The sequence below is a fragment of the Sciurus carolinensis genome, chromosome 17, assembly GCF_902686445.1.
Source record: "Sciurus carolinensis chromosome 17, mSciCar1.2, whole genome shotgun sequence".
NCBI classification, from domain to species: domain Eukaryota; kingdom Metazoa; phylum Chordata; class Mammalia; order Rodentia; family Sciuridae; genus Sciurus; species Sciurus carolinensis.
The window spans coordinates 5,421,598-5,438,166 of NC_062229.1; the positions used below are offsets into that span (position 1 = coordinate 5,421,598).

General features: G+C 38.3%; 1 protein-coding gene across 1 annotated transcript in view; it reads left to right on the forward strand.

Annotated features, from left to right (window-relative positions):
- Hnrnpm (heterogeneous nuclear ribonucleoprotein M) overlaps positions 1-16,569 on the forward strand; it is a 42,563-nt gene that overhangs the window by 8,323 nt on the left and 17,671 nt on the right. Inside the window, 10 exon segments of the mRNA XM_047530232.1 lie at positions 2,601-2,770; positions 10,106-10,158; positions 11,082-11,089; positions 11,174-11,204; positions 11,206-11,268; positions 12,820-12,858; positions 12,976-13,011; positions 13,705-13,858; positions 14,571-14,620; positions 15,474-15,534. Of these exon segments, the coding sequence (XP_047386188.1) occupies positions 2,601-2,770; positions 10,106-10,158; positions 11,082-11,089; positions 11,174-11,204; positions 11,206-11,268; positions 12,820-12,858; positions 12,976-13,011; positions 13,705-13,858; positions 14,571-14,620; positions 15,474-15,534 (665 nt within the window).

A 16,569-nucleotide genomic window follows, 5' to 3' on the forward strand; every position in this document is an offset into this window, starting at 1 on the left:
GTGGATCAGCAGAATGTGGGCTAGGCATTTTGTTCAGTATTGTGACTGTATTTATTTGTACAGGTTGTAACTAACAGGTGAGGAATCTGAAAACAGAATAAAATTGTAACTTTGTCAAAATATTTTTTAAATGTAAATCTTAAGTATTTAAAAGGAAAATAGTTTCATGAAAACATTTTCATCCATAGACCCTCTGGTGAACTGTGGCATGTTGATTGGTCTATAGTTTATGAATTTTAACACTTAACTGTCAGGAAAAGAGGAAAAAACATTTGGGCAGATGTATTCTGTTTGGCACACTGGTGCAGGACCTTACAGAATAGACAGGTGGGCCTTTGTGACAGTTGTAGGTTCTCTTAGTGAGGTTCATGTACCCTAAGCAGATCTGTTGTGAACTGGGGTAGACTGAGTGAGGAGTTCTGTGAATCTGGGGATTAGATGGTTATAACATCCCCTATCTGCTAGCCTGTGAAGAGTAGCCTGCAGTTGCTATGCTGGTATAGCTCAGATCACCAAGGAAGATGCTTTCCCTAGGCTGTTTTTTTTTGGGGGGGGCAGGCGGTGCTAGGGATTGAACCCTTGGCCTTGTGTATGCCAGGCAGGTGCTCTACCACTGAGCCACGTTCCTAACCCTGCTTTCCTTTTATCAAGTGTGGTATAGGTCTCAGTAGTAGCGTACCTTCACTACTATACCACTTGTCACCCTTGTGTTTGGATATGGAGAACCAATAAAGATGATTTGGGGGACTACAAAAAATTAACTTAGAACTTTTTAAGTACATTAAAAGAAAGTCCTCCAGCTATCATCTGGTGTTTGAACAGTGTTGTTCTCCTGCATGAGGAAGCCATATCCCAGAGTAAAGATCGGCCCTTTAATTAAATAAAAGTAGTTTTACAAATCATCAATACCATAGTCTTGGCTTTTTTGTTTTCTGTTTTTGTTATGGATCACAAACTCTGCAACAGCCTGTGGTTTGGAAGTCACTGGACTCAGCAGAAAGTGCAAGACTTAGTGCCTTGAGGAACTCTCCAAAGCTACTGCTCCCCACTTGTCGGTCTCCATATAGTTGGAGGGGGCTGCATTTGAGCAAGCAGCTGAGAGAACAGCTCACTTAGCTATGCATGGGCCTAGCCCTGACTGTATAACAGTGGCTTCCAGATTGGTCTCTGCTGGGCTTTGGAAATGCATGTTTCTTTGAAACCTGTTCATGTCCCACTCTAAACCAAAATTATTATTGGTAGAGCTTAGAGGTGAAATGTTAAAGTATGAAAGATATATATGCTTTGGTTCCAGGACTGAAACAGGAAAAGAGAAGGGAAGATTAACAAAGCTAAAGAGTTTTACAGCGAAGTCTAAGCCAAAAAAGCATCCACCCTTCTTTGTGGAAGGTAGAATTGTTTGTACTCTGTCTTCTGCTTGCCAGAGTTGCTCAGCTTGTGTTACCTAACTTAAAAGTAGTAGGGTTGAGTAGAGAATGGTTTCTTTCTCCTCGCCTGCTTATTTTGACACTGAGCTACACCTGCTTTGATTTTGCATAGAATACACCATTTTAACCACTGTTAAATAAATAGCTAAGTACATTGTAGTGTAGCTATCAAGACTATTCTCAGAACTTTAATCATCCCAAATTCTACACCTTAAATGGTAGCTCCCCATTCTACCAACCACCAGTCCTTGGTAACCTGTTTTACTTTCTGTCTCTATGAATTTGCTTATTCTAGGTATCTCATATAAGTAAATCATACAGCGCTTGTCCTTTTTTTGTCTGACTTACTTCACTTAGCATCATGTCTTGAGATTCATGTTGTAGCATCTTTCAGAACTTAGTTCCTTTTGATGACTGAAAAATTTCACTGCATGAATATGCTACATTGTGTTCATTTCATTCACCTTTGGTGAACACTTTGGTTCTGTAAAGCCTCTATGTATAATGCTGCTGTGAACATTGGTATACAAATATCTGAGTTCCTACTTTTAAATTTTGGGGAGGTGTGTACCTAGGAGTAGAATCACTGGGTTTTATGGCCATACTGTTTAATTTTGAATAATCACCAAATTGGTTTTCCCTAGGGACTGCAGCATTGTATATATCCCCACACCCCAGTATTGAAAGACTTTTATGAAGTGAAATTGATTGGAACTTTTTGCACCATCTTGTTTTCCATTCCATGAAATTTTATTAATCTTCCCTTTTCTTGTTTCTGTCTTGGAATTAACGCACCTTGGGCAGGTAGTTGGCTTTACTTCCCTCTGTTACAGCTATAGGAGCATTCACAAGTCTAGGAAAGTACATTTTTCTTGGGAACGGTTTGTTCATAGGTGGTTTTTTTTTTTTTTTTTTTTTTTTTTGTGGTGCTAGGAATTGAACCCAGGGCACTCTACCAACTGAGCTATATCCCCAGCCCAATAGGTGGGTTTTAAGGAATATATTACTGCAACTATCCGCTTTAGGTTTCAGAGTCTCAAATCAAAACCAGTATTCATTTTGTTACATGTATGTAACTTTGTGTGGAATTGTAAACCTGTCAGATCAAATATTGGCTCTCTTTTGTGCTAACATATAAACCGTTTTTTTTTTTTTTTCCTCTTTTGAATTCAGTGAAGGAGAACGACCCACTCAGAATGAAAAGAGAAAGGAGAAAAACATAAAAAGAGGAGGCAATCGCTTTGAGCCATATGCCAATCCAACAAAAAGATACAGAGCCTTCATCACAAACATACCTTTTGATGTGAAATGGCAGTCACTTAAAGACCTGGTTAAAGAAAAAGGTAATGGTACTGGTGGTTGAGTAGGGTAAGAAGGTTGGTGTGTCATCTTCTCTGTGGCTAATTCCTTGGTTAATTTTTGTCAGTGGAAGCTGCTCTGGGAAGAGTGTGTGTTCTGTCCAAGCTTAGAGTTAACCCCACCCCATTTTTTATTGTGATCATGCCTGTGTGTCAAGCAGGGTGGCTTGTATGGTCCTTTGGCCCATAAATGATTTTAGTGGCTTGATAATGGTTAATAGGGCTTTGATTAGACTCAAGGGGGGCCTTTTTGTTTTAAGGTAATTCATCCAATTCCTCACATTATTTGGGAGAGATTTTTATCTTTAATTTTTTTTTTAAATTCTTTTTAAGTCTGGCAGGAAGGTAGTTTGTTTAAATTTTATGGATGTTCCCCTGGGATAAAAATTTGGTAGCTGAAATGTGTGCTGTTTAGATTCCAAACTATAAAATGCTAGCTTCTATTTAAACTGTTAGACTTCCTGCTTTGGGAAAAATAGAATAGATTGGCAATTAGAGAGCTCAAATAAGATATTTGCTTGGTAATGTGCCTCAAAAGATGTACATTATCTGAGCTCAGGTATATAAATTTTAGCCTGGGGAGGGGAAGCAATCAAGTTCTGCTGCCACCAGGAGTTCCTAGGACGCTGCCCCAAGGTCCTCTGTCTTACCCCCATACACACTACATGTGTCCTCCTCCTTCACTCCTGTTCTGCTATTGTCTTCCTTTCTTTCCTCATTCTTGGCCCAACTGGTGGCACTCAGTACTAAGGAGATCGCTTTGCCCTGGTTTAGACAAAACTGTTGGTAGAGAACAATTTGTGTGATGCCTTGAGCTCCCATCTCCCCCAAGGGAACCCTAGAATCAAATCACCCTTAATGGAGTCTTTTTGAAGGACTGAAAGGTATCGGTTTTCTGGAGCATTCATCATGAAGAGAGATGTGAGCTTGATTTGTCAAATGATGAACATCTCAGTGACAAAGATGACACTTGGATAGGCCATTTTGGTATGTGTACTGGTGCTCCCTGCATTGGGTTTTGAAACTCTGAATGGCCACTGCCATCATTATCCCATCACTTATTTTGACCATGACATGCAAGAAGCACTAGGCACCGTGAACATCTCTGTATAGTCATGTGTGCTACTCCCATGTGGTATTTCTCCAGATAATACAGATGATGGAAAAATGTTTGGTGTGAGATTTGTTTTCCTGCCTTGATCAGCCAAATCATTCCTGCCAATACTCCTAGGGCAAGAGTGAAGTTTCTTTTGTCTGAAGGACGTGTCATGTGGCATCCCAGATGCAGTGTTCTTGGTTTTTGGGACTGCTGCTTCAATAGAATTTCTGTACAGTACAGTTGGGTCTTATTCGAATTAGTTTTTGGAACAACCCCCAAATTTGTGTTCTCGGGATTTGGTTGAACCGCTGAATTGCTATTTCCATTGATATTATAAGGTATAGTAGTTCCAAGAACCAGGAATGTGGCTTTGAAAATGCAATTGTTAGAATTTTGTAAGAGATTGCAGGCCAAATTATTTTTTCATTTTTAGGAGTGTGTGAACCAGTTTTGGGACATGATGGATAAAGTAGGTGACATTTTTACTGCTTTACCATTCAGTAATTCAGTTTTGGAAGCCTTAAAGCTGGTAGCAGCAGCAGCAGCAGCAGCCATGACGTTTCTGGATGTAGAAGCAGTTCACCTCAATTTATTATTTTGCACTGTATTAAGTGTGGAGCCAGCCTGGTAGTTTATTTGGATACTTCCAAACTGGTTCTCATATTCTCCTGGCATACTGCTATGAATGCCTGGGCTCAGCCCTTTTCAGTGTATTTTTGGTGGTGTAATTTAGAATTACAGGTGTGCAGTAAATCTGTTATTTTTAACGAACCTTAAAATGTTCTTGTTTAGAGCTCCCCTGTATTGGTTAATTACTTAGCCATTTAATCAAATTATTAGCAGTATTGGATTGTGGGTAAAGTGATTCATAAGAGAAAGGGATTTTTATTGTAATGCTTATTTTCAGTATATGAAGTCTAAAGAAATTGTGTTTACATATGTATGACTCCTTAAAAAATGTCCTTATTCTTTCCATTATGAGGTTTTAAAAATACATTTTTATTCATGTCTTGGTATGCCAAAACTAAGTCTCAATGGTTATTTTATTTTATTTTTTTTTATTATTATTATTTTTGCGGTACTGGGGGCTGAACCCAGGGCCTTGTGCTTGCAAGGCAAGCACTCTACCAACTGAGCCCTATCCCCAGCCCTCAGTGGTTATTTTAAATCTAAGATATCTACTTGAAATCTGTTGCCAATAAGTCGTTAGACTTATATCAGGGAAAATGGCAAATAGAGGCACCTACACCCTAAAAGTTCCAAAATAATCCCAAGTAGACAGATCAGAGATTTGGATGGATGGTTATCAAACCACTCTTGATCAGTCTGTTTTAAGAGTTCATTCCTAATGAAATCTTAGTCCTGTTTTTTTGAGAAACTAGTGAAATAGGAACTAGAATTAGTTGTCTTCAACTTGAATTTTCTGTCAAGGCAGCAGTGTCTAATTGCAGGTCTCAGAACTAAAGTAGCTTTGGCAAGAGGGGAGCTTTCTCAGTAATTGTGCATGAGGTTAACTCTCGTGTACCTTTCCCTGGTTCCTGACCTTCCCTTTTTTTTGAAACCAGGTGTATATTTTCTTTGCTTAATTTTAGCCTTTAGATGCATTCTAGGGGTTCCTGGTAGTAATCTATTATTATGTGAACTGTCTCTTAAACATTTCTCCCTAAATAATCACAAAGCTCTTTGGTGGCTCTGTCATGAAAATTAGCATTGCCTATTTTTTTATTTTTATTTTTATTTTTATTTTTTTTTTTGGGTACTGAGGATTGAACTCAGGGGCACTTTACCACTGAACCACATCCCCCAGCCCTATTTTGTATTTTATTTAGAGACAGGTTCTCACTGAGATGTTCGATGAGATGCTTCTTATCATTGCTGAACCCGGCTTTGAACTCAACAATCCTCCTGTCTCAGCCTCCTTATAGGCGTGTGCCACCGCGCATGGCTAGCAGTGCCAATTTTAAAGAGAAAATGTGTCAGAGCTTTTTTGTTTTGAGCCAGGCTGCTGTTTTGCTCAAACCCCCTTTTGTCCTAATAGTCAGGGATATAAGTTAGACATTGTTTTTGCAATTGCTCTTGCTCTAAGCACCTGATCCCTGCCTTCCCCTTTCTGCTCTAGGTGTCCTGATGAAACAAAGGGAAGATTTCTATTGTCTTTCCTTTAGACCATGCTTATTTTTAATGGAGGTATTATGTGGAACAAACGACTGGTGTGATCACTGGAGTTGCTGAATTGAAAAAGAAAATTGAGAACCAGTGTTATATGATACTTGAATTGGAGATTGCCAGACCATCTTTGAAAGTGACTTTAACAGTCCACAGCTACTCAGTTAAACATCATGACAGCTAATGGAATATATGACTTAAAGCATTTAACCATAAGGACTGGGCAGAAAAAAATAAAGATTTCTGAGAGGAAAAAATGATCTTGGACATTTTAAACTTAGTGTTGTGCTATATTAATTTGAGACCATGGGATCCTCTGTGAATAAAGAAAGCCCAGTACCTGGCTGTTGTGTCCTAACCAGAGAACCTCTAGGTGAGGTGACTGCATCCCAAGCAGTGCTGAACTGCACTAACCCTGAGTAAATACAGAGCCCAGTTTGAGGAAGAAAGGAAGGTCAATGATGTAGTTTACTCACAGATCAATCCCAGGTTTAGCAGCAGTCAGTTTAACTTATGTAAGCAAAGATTTCTTTAAGCACTTAATCCTTTTGTTATTACTTAATGCATCACTTTAAGTAAATTTCAGATTCTTGCTGACAATAAAACTGAGGCCCAGAGGGCAAATGTAGTCCAATAGAAAGCCTCCACTGGCTCTTAGAGGTAATCTGCTTTGTAGGTTATAGGCATTTTCAGTTTAAATAAAATCCTTACCCAGTCTACTTGCTTCTTCATATTTTCCTTTGTTGGAAATTCAGCCTGCATTCAGAAAGGCCTATTATGCTAAAGCATTCATTTGTATGAATACTGAAGTTGATCCCCAGTAGTACAGCCTGTGTTACTTAATCTGATCTTTGGCCTAGTTAGAGATCATACTCTTCTGTTATCCATGAATTGGGAACAAGTATGGACTTTGTCATCTTCTAACTTGTTCATAAGGCAAGAGGTAATTGTGTAGAATAATTATTTTGCTGTTTCAAGTTGTCTTTATGTTATCTCAAAGAAAAGCTTTCCAAAATAAAATGTGAATTTATTTTCACTTAGTGTGACTACCTAAGAATTGTCCACTCTTAAGTAAAGAAAGTTTGACAAACATGACTTTGCCTTGGGGATCAGGGTGCAACTTAGTGGTAGAGTGGGTGCTTAGTATGTGTGAGGCTCTGGGTTTCATCCCAGCACCAAGCAAACAAAATAAAAAGATGAAGAAGGGCTTACCACATATATGAATTCTCTTCAGTGAAGTTTTGGCATCTGTATTTCTTCTATTATTTATCTTTCAGATTTGAGCAGTAAATGGGAGCACAAAAACAAATGCTCATTGTGATAAAAATTTGTGCAAGAGAGAATCACAGTAGCTCCAAGCTGCCTGAGTGCATTTTGGGTTGCTCATCTAATTAACAATATGTTTCATTTTGGAGGCATTAACTTTTGTAATCCACTTAAGTGTTGGTTAAAATGATTTCTTGGGGCATTTTTTAATGAAGGTAGAAGTTGGCATATTTGGCATTAAAATTCTTGGTCTTAGTTTTTTCATTTAGATGCTTTGATGTTTGAAGCTGCAATTGAATTTGTCTTAGCAGCGTACTTGGAATTTCATGGATTCCAACAATGTTCAGGAGGCGAGAGATGCTGCAAATTCTTCTTTTATAACTTCAAGTTCCACTTCTGTGAGATTGGTGCTGCTACCTGTGTTTGTGATCTGCTCTGGATGATTCACTCTTTTAAACTTCATTTCATGCAATGGACCAGGCTATGCCTTCAAATTCTTGTTGATTTCTGTTATACGAGTCTTTCCGTGTTGCAGAACTAAAAGACAAGTGATCTTTCAAAGGCTTCATAATTATCTTCCTATAGGGGGAGTATGAATTAGAAACAATTACAGATCCCAGAAGGCTGAACTGATGAAGTCTCTCAGGTTAGGGATTGGAATGTTATGAATTTCAAACATGGTTACTACTGATGATGTTCAAGGACAGTACAACTCATGCTGGAGACATAGCTATACCATTTGAAGGAAAAAAGGGGAAAGTTTTTAAAGTAAATTTTTAGTGTAAAGGATTAAAATTAGGTGTGTGCCATCACTACAATGTTAAGTGGAAAAAGTTGTAATTTCGTAACCTGGTATTTTGTTAAAATGGTTATGACTGCGGAAAAAAGTTTGGTTTGGAATTGCTTGTTTTCTAGGTTGCGATAACAATTTTTTGATAAAAGTGTCTTTATGGACACAGGCTAGAAACTTCAAATGCAGCAGTATTGAATTCTGATAACATGGTTACAGCTGTCTTGAATTAGATATTGTGTTTTTTTTTTTTTTTTAAAGGTTATTAGATGGTAGTATTAGCTGGTAGGAAATAAACCTGGGTGTCTCTTTACTGTTTTGACATTACTTGGCATTTTCATCAAAGTGGAAGCAAGCGCTGCTGGTTCTTGAATGGCTGCTGCTGTTGAAATAGATGGCTAACATGGCCTCAGGTATGGCCACAACATTTTTGGAACTGTTTTACTTTGTAAGTTTAAAATAAAGCCAGTAATATGACTATCCTTTGATGGTGACCATTTTTTAATTACTCATTAGAGTACATACTTCAGAAGTTAACTCTACGGGTCCCATCTATTTCTTCATTTCTTTGCACTGATTCTTCTTCCTTTTCTGTGCAAAGTGCCAGTTTTATAATATTTCAGGAAAGTACAAGGAAGGTGAGGCTGTAGACTTAAACTTCGAACACTGCCGCCTTGCCTTAAACCACATTGCAAATCCATAAATATATATGCCCATCAAAATGTTAATTTTATTTGTGAAATAATTTTGTTTTTCAATAAAAATATTTCCTTGATATAGTAACGTGAAAATCTTCATAATTTTAATGTTCTTTGAACAAAGGAGTCGGAATAGTCAGGACCTGTCAAGGCCATTGAGTGGGTTAATTTTACCCTTGTACTGCTAAATGAACTGAAGTGAATTGGAGAATGCTTCAACATCAGAAATCTTTAGAAAAAGATTTCTGAGAACAAAAACCCTTTCTTAACTTTGAAGAGCCTGCTTAGAGATTGTTTCTCTAAGTTTAAAGCTTTAGGTTTGTTTCTTTGTGCCATTTTCAAGTTCAGCAGCCATTTTGGTGGTTATCTTGATGGATTCTAATATCTGGTTAATGGTGGTCATGAATTGGCAATCCAAACCTTGAGGAAAATCTGCGGAAACTTTGAAATGCTTTGTTCTTTTACCTTTGTGTAGCTTAGAATCATGAATCTGTGTTAGTTGCCAACTGAGCCCTAAATTTGAATTTGTGTCCTTTCATTGGGAGGTTTAGAAAGCAGCAAGACTAAAGCCTGACTTAATTCACTGAAGAGAATCCAGATGCTGCTCTTTTTTATGATTGCATATTTAAACATTCTACCTCTAAATTGTGGAGGCCTAGTGTTGTGTATAGAACCAGACAGAATTGGTGGGGCCTGATGCAAAATGAAAATGAGGGGCCTCTTGTTAACAAATTAAGTATTTCAAGATGGCGCTGAAAACATTAAAACAAGCACAGGTCTCTGTCATTACACAGGTTGCACACTCATGAAGCTGACCCTGGGGCTGTGTGTGTGTGTCTTTGAGCGTCTTCATATGCACATCCTTGTATTTATAGCATTTGAGCTCAGTTCAGTGGCATTGCAACCTGTGGATTGTTTATCTGCTTTCACTAGTAAAGAATGTATGTGTAAAACTTCCTCTCTCTCTCCAAAAAGTTAATCATGCAGACTTCTTTCCTATAGATTTGGATTGCCTCTAGTCATGAATGAGTATTCCAGGAAGGGAAATTGGTAATTGAAATCTGTGGAAGTAGCTTGTTTGTGGTGGGAGGAAAATCAAGGACATATTGTTAATGAGTTTTCACCTACTTTTACTGCACACCTGTAATGCCTAGTTTGGTGGCTTAGAGAATATGGAGTGTTTCTGGGCTTTCTTATAAGGCAGAGGCTCCATACAAGGTTGCTGATGATTGTTCTAAATTCCCATTGTTTTCTTGGCTTTTCTCCCTTGGTTTATGTGTCGTCTGGAAACTGATTTGTAGTTGGTGAGGTAACATACGTGGAGCTCTTAATGGACGCTGAAGGAAAGTCAAGGGTAAGTGTCTGAGAGAATTTCTTCTGTGGATTTACTACATGACAAATGTAATTGTATGGTGGCGTGGACTCGAATGAAATCAGGAAGGCAGTGAGTGCTCATGTTACAGTAGCTATGTTTGATTTTGCCAACACTCCAGTGGGATGGGAGGGGGTTTGCAAATGGGAGTCCTGTCCCGCTTTTCCAAATGGCTGGCCAAAAGAGCTTTTTGGTATTCTGTTTGGATGCCCAATTTGGATAACTGGGGACCAATAGCAGCATTGTCTCTTTGTTAACAGAGGAATTGGCTGTGTGTGAATTATGCATGGAATTTTAGCGGTGGTATAATTAATGTAAAACGTGTGTTCTTGTCTAGAAAATGTTATTCTTGGTTGTTTGCTGAATTTGAAAGTTGTGTGAACCAAAGATTCCGAAAAGTTGCCTTTGTGCCAGTAAATTGTAAACCAAATATTATAAACCTGAACGTTCCAAATTGGCCTAGTTTAATGAGAACTAAACTATTTTCTGTCGTGCAATAGAATGGCTTAGAATAATCAAAAGGACGGGCTTAATTTATGGAAGGGACGGATTTAGTAGGAGTACGATAAGGAATTGATTGAGTATAGAGGGAAGCAGATCTAAAGTTTTGTGTGATTTCTTGGAGAACCTGAATTTAGGTCTGCTCATTATAACTTCAGCAACTATAGTGCAATGCTGGTAATGTGTAGGAAAAGGAAATATTAAGGAGCTTTTTTAATAAGGAAGGCATAGGCAAGGCACTTCTGTCAGCTTCCCCTTAGACAGGTTAATTTAAAAAACTAACTTTGTTACATAAATCATATTTAAATTTGTTTATAACTGTCATTGATATTTACTTTTTTTTTTTTTTTTTTTTTTTTTCGCCTTTCCTTGCCCTTCTGACTGATCTGTGGCTTCATCCAAAGGGATGTGCGTAAGTATTGTCTAGTTACTTATTGGCATTAGACCCTTCCAAGTTGTAGGACTGGTTTCACTTACTTCCTTTTGACTCTTGTAGCGTTGTTGAATTCAAGATGGAAGAGAGTATGAAAAAAGGCTGCTGAAGTTCTAAACAAGCATAGTCTGAGTGGAAGACCACTGAAAGTCAAAGAAGTAAGCTCTTTCTTCTCCTTTCTTTCTTTGTGCTGGGGATGGAACCCAGGGCCTAGTTCTTGCTAGGCAAGTGCGCTACCACTTGTGCTACTCCTCCAGCCAAAAGTAAGCTCTTGATAAACACTATGGATACCATGTTTAATTTTTTGAGTGTCCTGTTCAGAGTGAGAAGATAAGAGTGGTCCTTGACTGCATGTTATAGTGCAGACCAACCTGTTGTTTTAATAAAGAGAGTTAATCATAGGCTTTAGCCATCACTTCTGTAAGAATTTTGAAATAGCAGCCAAGCAGATCTCAAGTGGCCTAAGCTGACTGCTTTCCTTTGGTGAAGTTGTCTTGGGAACACTCAGTGAGTCTCTTTTATTGGTCTGAACGCTTTTATTCAGCATTCTTCTGCTTCTTTTCTTCTCTTCCATGTATGGCATCAGAGATGGAATCCAAGGCCTTGTGCATTTTAGACAGGTGCACCAGCACTAAGCAATATCCCTAAACTCTTTTTTTTTGTTTCTGTTTTTCTTTCTTTTTCCCTCTTGATTTTCTTTTTTCTTTGTTTCTCACTGGAGATTGAACCCAGGGGTGCTTTACCACTGAACTACATCCTAGTTCTTTTTTTTTTTTTGAGATAAGACTCACTGTGAGTTGCTGAGGCTGGCCTTCGTCTTGAAATCCTCCTGCCTCAGCCTCCCTTGCAGCTGAGATTACAGGTGTGTACCACCACACCTAGCCTCCCCCTTTTTTTTCTTCTTATTTTTCCCTTTCCCTTTTTTCCTTTTTAAAGTGAGCTCGTCATTATTCCAAATCCTCTTTCGTGTCTTATCCTACTAAATATCTTTAATTTTTTCCTCTGGGAAGAGATATTTTATTGGTGATTAAATCACTCCTTGGTTTCTTTTTGACTCTTCTTGGGAAGGAGGGTCAGTATATTAAGAACTTAGGAAGGAAAGCACGGTTGGAATTTTAAGTTCTTTTGTGTATTGATGGTGGAACATCATAACAGGACAGAGAATTAAAAAATTGGGTCCATACCAGTGCTTCACAAACCTGTTCAGGTGCTGTTAATGTGGTTAAAACTTTACATACCTAAGTTTGTCATCTAAAGCATTTGAGAGATGGGGCACCTGGGGATATAGAACTGTACATTTCAAACTTAAAAAAAAATCATTGATAGGTTTTACAGAAATTACACAAACCCCAAGGAATTAATTAGTAAGAGTCAATCATACTAAGACCATGAAGATCTTCCTACAGTCCGGAAGTTCTGTATCAGGTCAGCTGATCATGTCATTTCCGTGCCTTTTGTTTTTTATTTAGTTCATTTGAAGGCAGTATTTTGAGTACCAAATTTTGTGCCTTTTCTTCCTCTCTTGTTTCCTTAGCTGGAACTCTTCTAGGTTGGTGGTTTAGTTCATTTTAATTTCTTGCTTGTAGATTTGAGAAATGATTTCCAGCAGCTTTTTAATCTCTGAAGTTTTGGCAGCGTCAGTTATGGTGCAAGTATGGTTCTAATCGTCACTGGGTTGGTTCAGTATAACACTTTTGTGCTTGTTTCAGGATCCTGATGGTGAACATGCCAGGAGAGCAATGCAAAAGGTGATGGCTACGACTGGTGGGATGGGTATGGGACCAGGTGGCCCAGGAATGATTAATATCCCACCCAGTATCCTAAATAATCCTAACATCCCAAATGAGATTATCCATGCATTACAGGCTGGAAGACTTGGAAGCACAGTATTTGTAGCAAATGTAAGTAAATGGATACATTGTCTAAAGTAGAAATGTGCAGAACTTTATGAACTCAATCTTATCAGTCATATAAAAGTAACTGATATTTGAGAGGAAACAATTAAAGGTCATCTTCTTGATTTATTTAAAAACCAGTGTGGGATTGGACTTTGTCCCTTAGTGACCATTGTGTTCTTAAGTCACTGACCATGGTCCTATTGGGGCTGAACTGACAGAGGTTTGCAGGTGTTTACAAAAGTGGCATCTGGGTCTGCATTCTCTTTGGATTTACTTTGTGCAAAGAGTGATCAGAGACAGTATACTAACACCTGCCTCTTTGTGTCCTGTCCCTGGGGTGAGCAGTAATACCTTCCTCATCTGTAAGAGGAAGTATTTTTAGAAGAAAGTGGGTTGTGGGTGGTGGGCTATGGTCAACCTTTCTGGGGGGAAGGTTAATGTCCAGAAAGTGTAAGTTTGAAAAGTATGAGGAGACTTAGACTCTGTTCTTCCAAGAAAAGAGACAGTAAATAGCTAGTTAAGGTCAGACTTTGTAATTCTGTTTGAAAAATGGGCACTGCAGTGATTAGGTTTTTGTGATATTGCCTGATGCTTGTTTTCAACTAAAGCATTTCTCATTCATGTAGTTAGTAAAAATGTTGCCTTTCTTAAGATGTTTATATTGAGATTTTAACCAACCCCCCTTCTCTTAATTAGCTGGATTATAAAGTTGGCTGGAAGAAACTGAAGGAAGTTTTTAGTATGGCTGGTGTGGTGGTCCGAGCAGACATTCTGGAGGATAAAGATGGGAAAAGTCGTGGAATAGGCACTGTGACTTTTGAACAGTCCATTGAAGCTGTGCAAGCTATATGTATCCTTCTGCAGGAATTTAACTCATGGTGAACAGGGTGGCCACAGCACTGTTAGGTAGTAATTATAAGTTTGTGTAAGGAAGAGATAACTGTGTTCATATTTTCTATGTGACTGGAGGGAATGCATCACTATGGAACTTAAAAGGTTTTGGGCAAAATTGATTCCACGGTGTGTGGATAGAAGAGGTGGTTAGAACGTAAACTCCTGTCTGTGAATGTTTTTTTCTAATGTTTACTTCTTAGAGGAATCTGGGTTTTAATGGAGATGTCCAGAAAAATAACATCATTGGAGAGAAATAGGTTTGATATTTATACATAATGTCCCTGTCTCTACAAGTGGATCGACATCATTTTGGAAGAGAAACTTCTTCCTAACTCTGGACTTACTTTAGAGTTGTATTTTTTAAAATCACAGTGGAAGGTGCCACGCATGATTGCAGTCATTAAACTCAGGCAAGATTGTCACTGAGTATCTCACCCAGAAAACATGGTACTTCAGAACGGTAGTTCACCTGGCCTATTGAATTCATACGGAAAACCATGAGGCAACTGTTTATGAGGATCTTTGGTAAAAAGTATAAGGTTTTGAATTGAAATTGCTTGTAAATGACCACTTAGAGGGGTCAGTAGCAGTGTAGTATTTTTCTTTTGTATTTATTTTGCTGTGCATAGTTTAACATTTATAAGAAATAGCCTTAATTGTAACATCAGCTATGTTTAACGGCCAATTGCTGTTTGATAGACCAATGCATGTCAAAATGGTAAGTTAATAAAATCTTTCTGTATCATACACTCAAGTTTAGCAAAATTGTGGCATTGAGTGTACATATAATCCCTATACTAAACAACAGATTAGTCTAAATTTAATAGGGTATAGTATGTTGGACACATTTATGATACAACTTTTGCTCATGCAGCTCGTTTCTAGATTTTTCTTCTTTACAAAGTTGGCTATTATTGGCATGTTCAGGAAGTCAGTTGAGTATCCTGAATGATCAAGTGATCAATTTAAAAGAATGTTTATATATGTGGGTTCCTAGTTTTCAAAGTATAATATGTTTGTTAGCATTATATCTGTGAATGTAATTAAGACTTTGATTCAGACAGCTTTTAAAGGTCTTTTGGAGTATTTCAGTTCTAATAAACATTGACCCTTCTGTGGCAGTGCCAAAGATAATAGTTTGTACAGACATGACCAGAACATGCTGTGGACAATCTAGGACTCAACAGGAAGAAGATAAGGAACTGTAAAGCAAATTTTTAGTTTCCTTAAATATTTACTTTAGTTTTTTGAATAGATAATGGATTCACATGACTCAAAAGTCAAAAGGCATGAAAAGAGTGTGAGAGTTTCACTGGTATTTCTTGCTCAGGAACCTGGTCATTTCATCCCCACCTTCAATAATGCACTTGTTTTTTTTTTTTACCCTTTACCTTGACAACAAGATGATAAGCATGCTCATATGTGCCTTTTCACCATTGCATAGCGTTCCATGGCATAAATAAATGTAATATAATTTATTTAACCAGTTCCATGACAACACACGTTGTTCCTCTTTGACTGTTCTAAACAGTACTTCAGTGTATACTGAGATATATTCATTTTTCTTTCAGGATGAGAGGGCCTTACCAAAGGGAGACTTTTTCCCTCCCGAACGTCCACAGCAACTTCCCCGTAAGTATTTCAGTTATACTAATCAGTAAACTATGCTACAGTTACACTTGAACTTGTCAGGTTATCCTGAAGCTCTCTTGACCAGTTCTTTTCAGTAGATTTTTCAGAGTGAGAAATGAGCAGAGAAATTCACAACCTAAGAAGGGTTGTTAGGATGATTTTGTGGTAAGGCAGACTGCCAAGATGTAGAGGATGTATGTTGTTAGACATTTTGAAAGTGTCCTGGGGAAGGAAGAACAAGAATCTGCAAAGGGAATTAAAGCCAGGTTGTACTGAGAGTCAAAATACATTGGTGATTACCATATGGCCCAGCAGTTGCCTCCAGGTATGATCCAAGAGAATTAAAATTGTACATCATAGCAGCATTGATCATGATAGCCAGAAAGTCATGATGTGACCTGTTAGATGATAAATAGGTAAATGAAATGATGTAGTAAATTCATGTGACGAACCATTGCCATAAAAGGAAGGAAATACTAATAAATGTATAGACGAATTTTGATTGCATCTTTAGGAAATGCCCAGAATAGCAAATTCCATGAAGGCAGGAAGTAGATTAGTGGTGCTGGTGCTGGGGAGGATTAAGTGAGGAGTGATTGCTAGTGGAATGGAATGGAATTTCTTTTGCGATGATGAAAATGTTTTGAAATTAATTGACAGCCATAGCTGCATAGCTCTGAATATGTCCCTGAATTCTATCGATGTAAAGAGATAACCATGTACTCCCCCCCCCCCCCAACCGTGGACTTTCTATGAGGAGTAAAAAAAGGAAATAACTGTGTGCAACATCTAGGTGAAAAATCTGTCTTGTGACAGGGAAAGCAAGTTGGGTGTGGTTGAGTGGTGCTAATCAGCATGGCGTTCTAGCAGGTGGGAGTCTGAGAACTGACTGTAGTGGTAGTGAGGTAGAGGTAGTGTAGTGGTAGAGGTAGTGCGGGCCTGTGGCAGCATGAGGTCTTGGGGAGTTGGTGGTATAGGCAGGGATAGCCTGTGGTGGGAAGGCTGGTGGTGGATATGAGATCTGTGTTCTGTGCG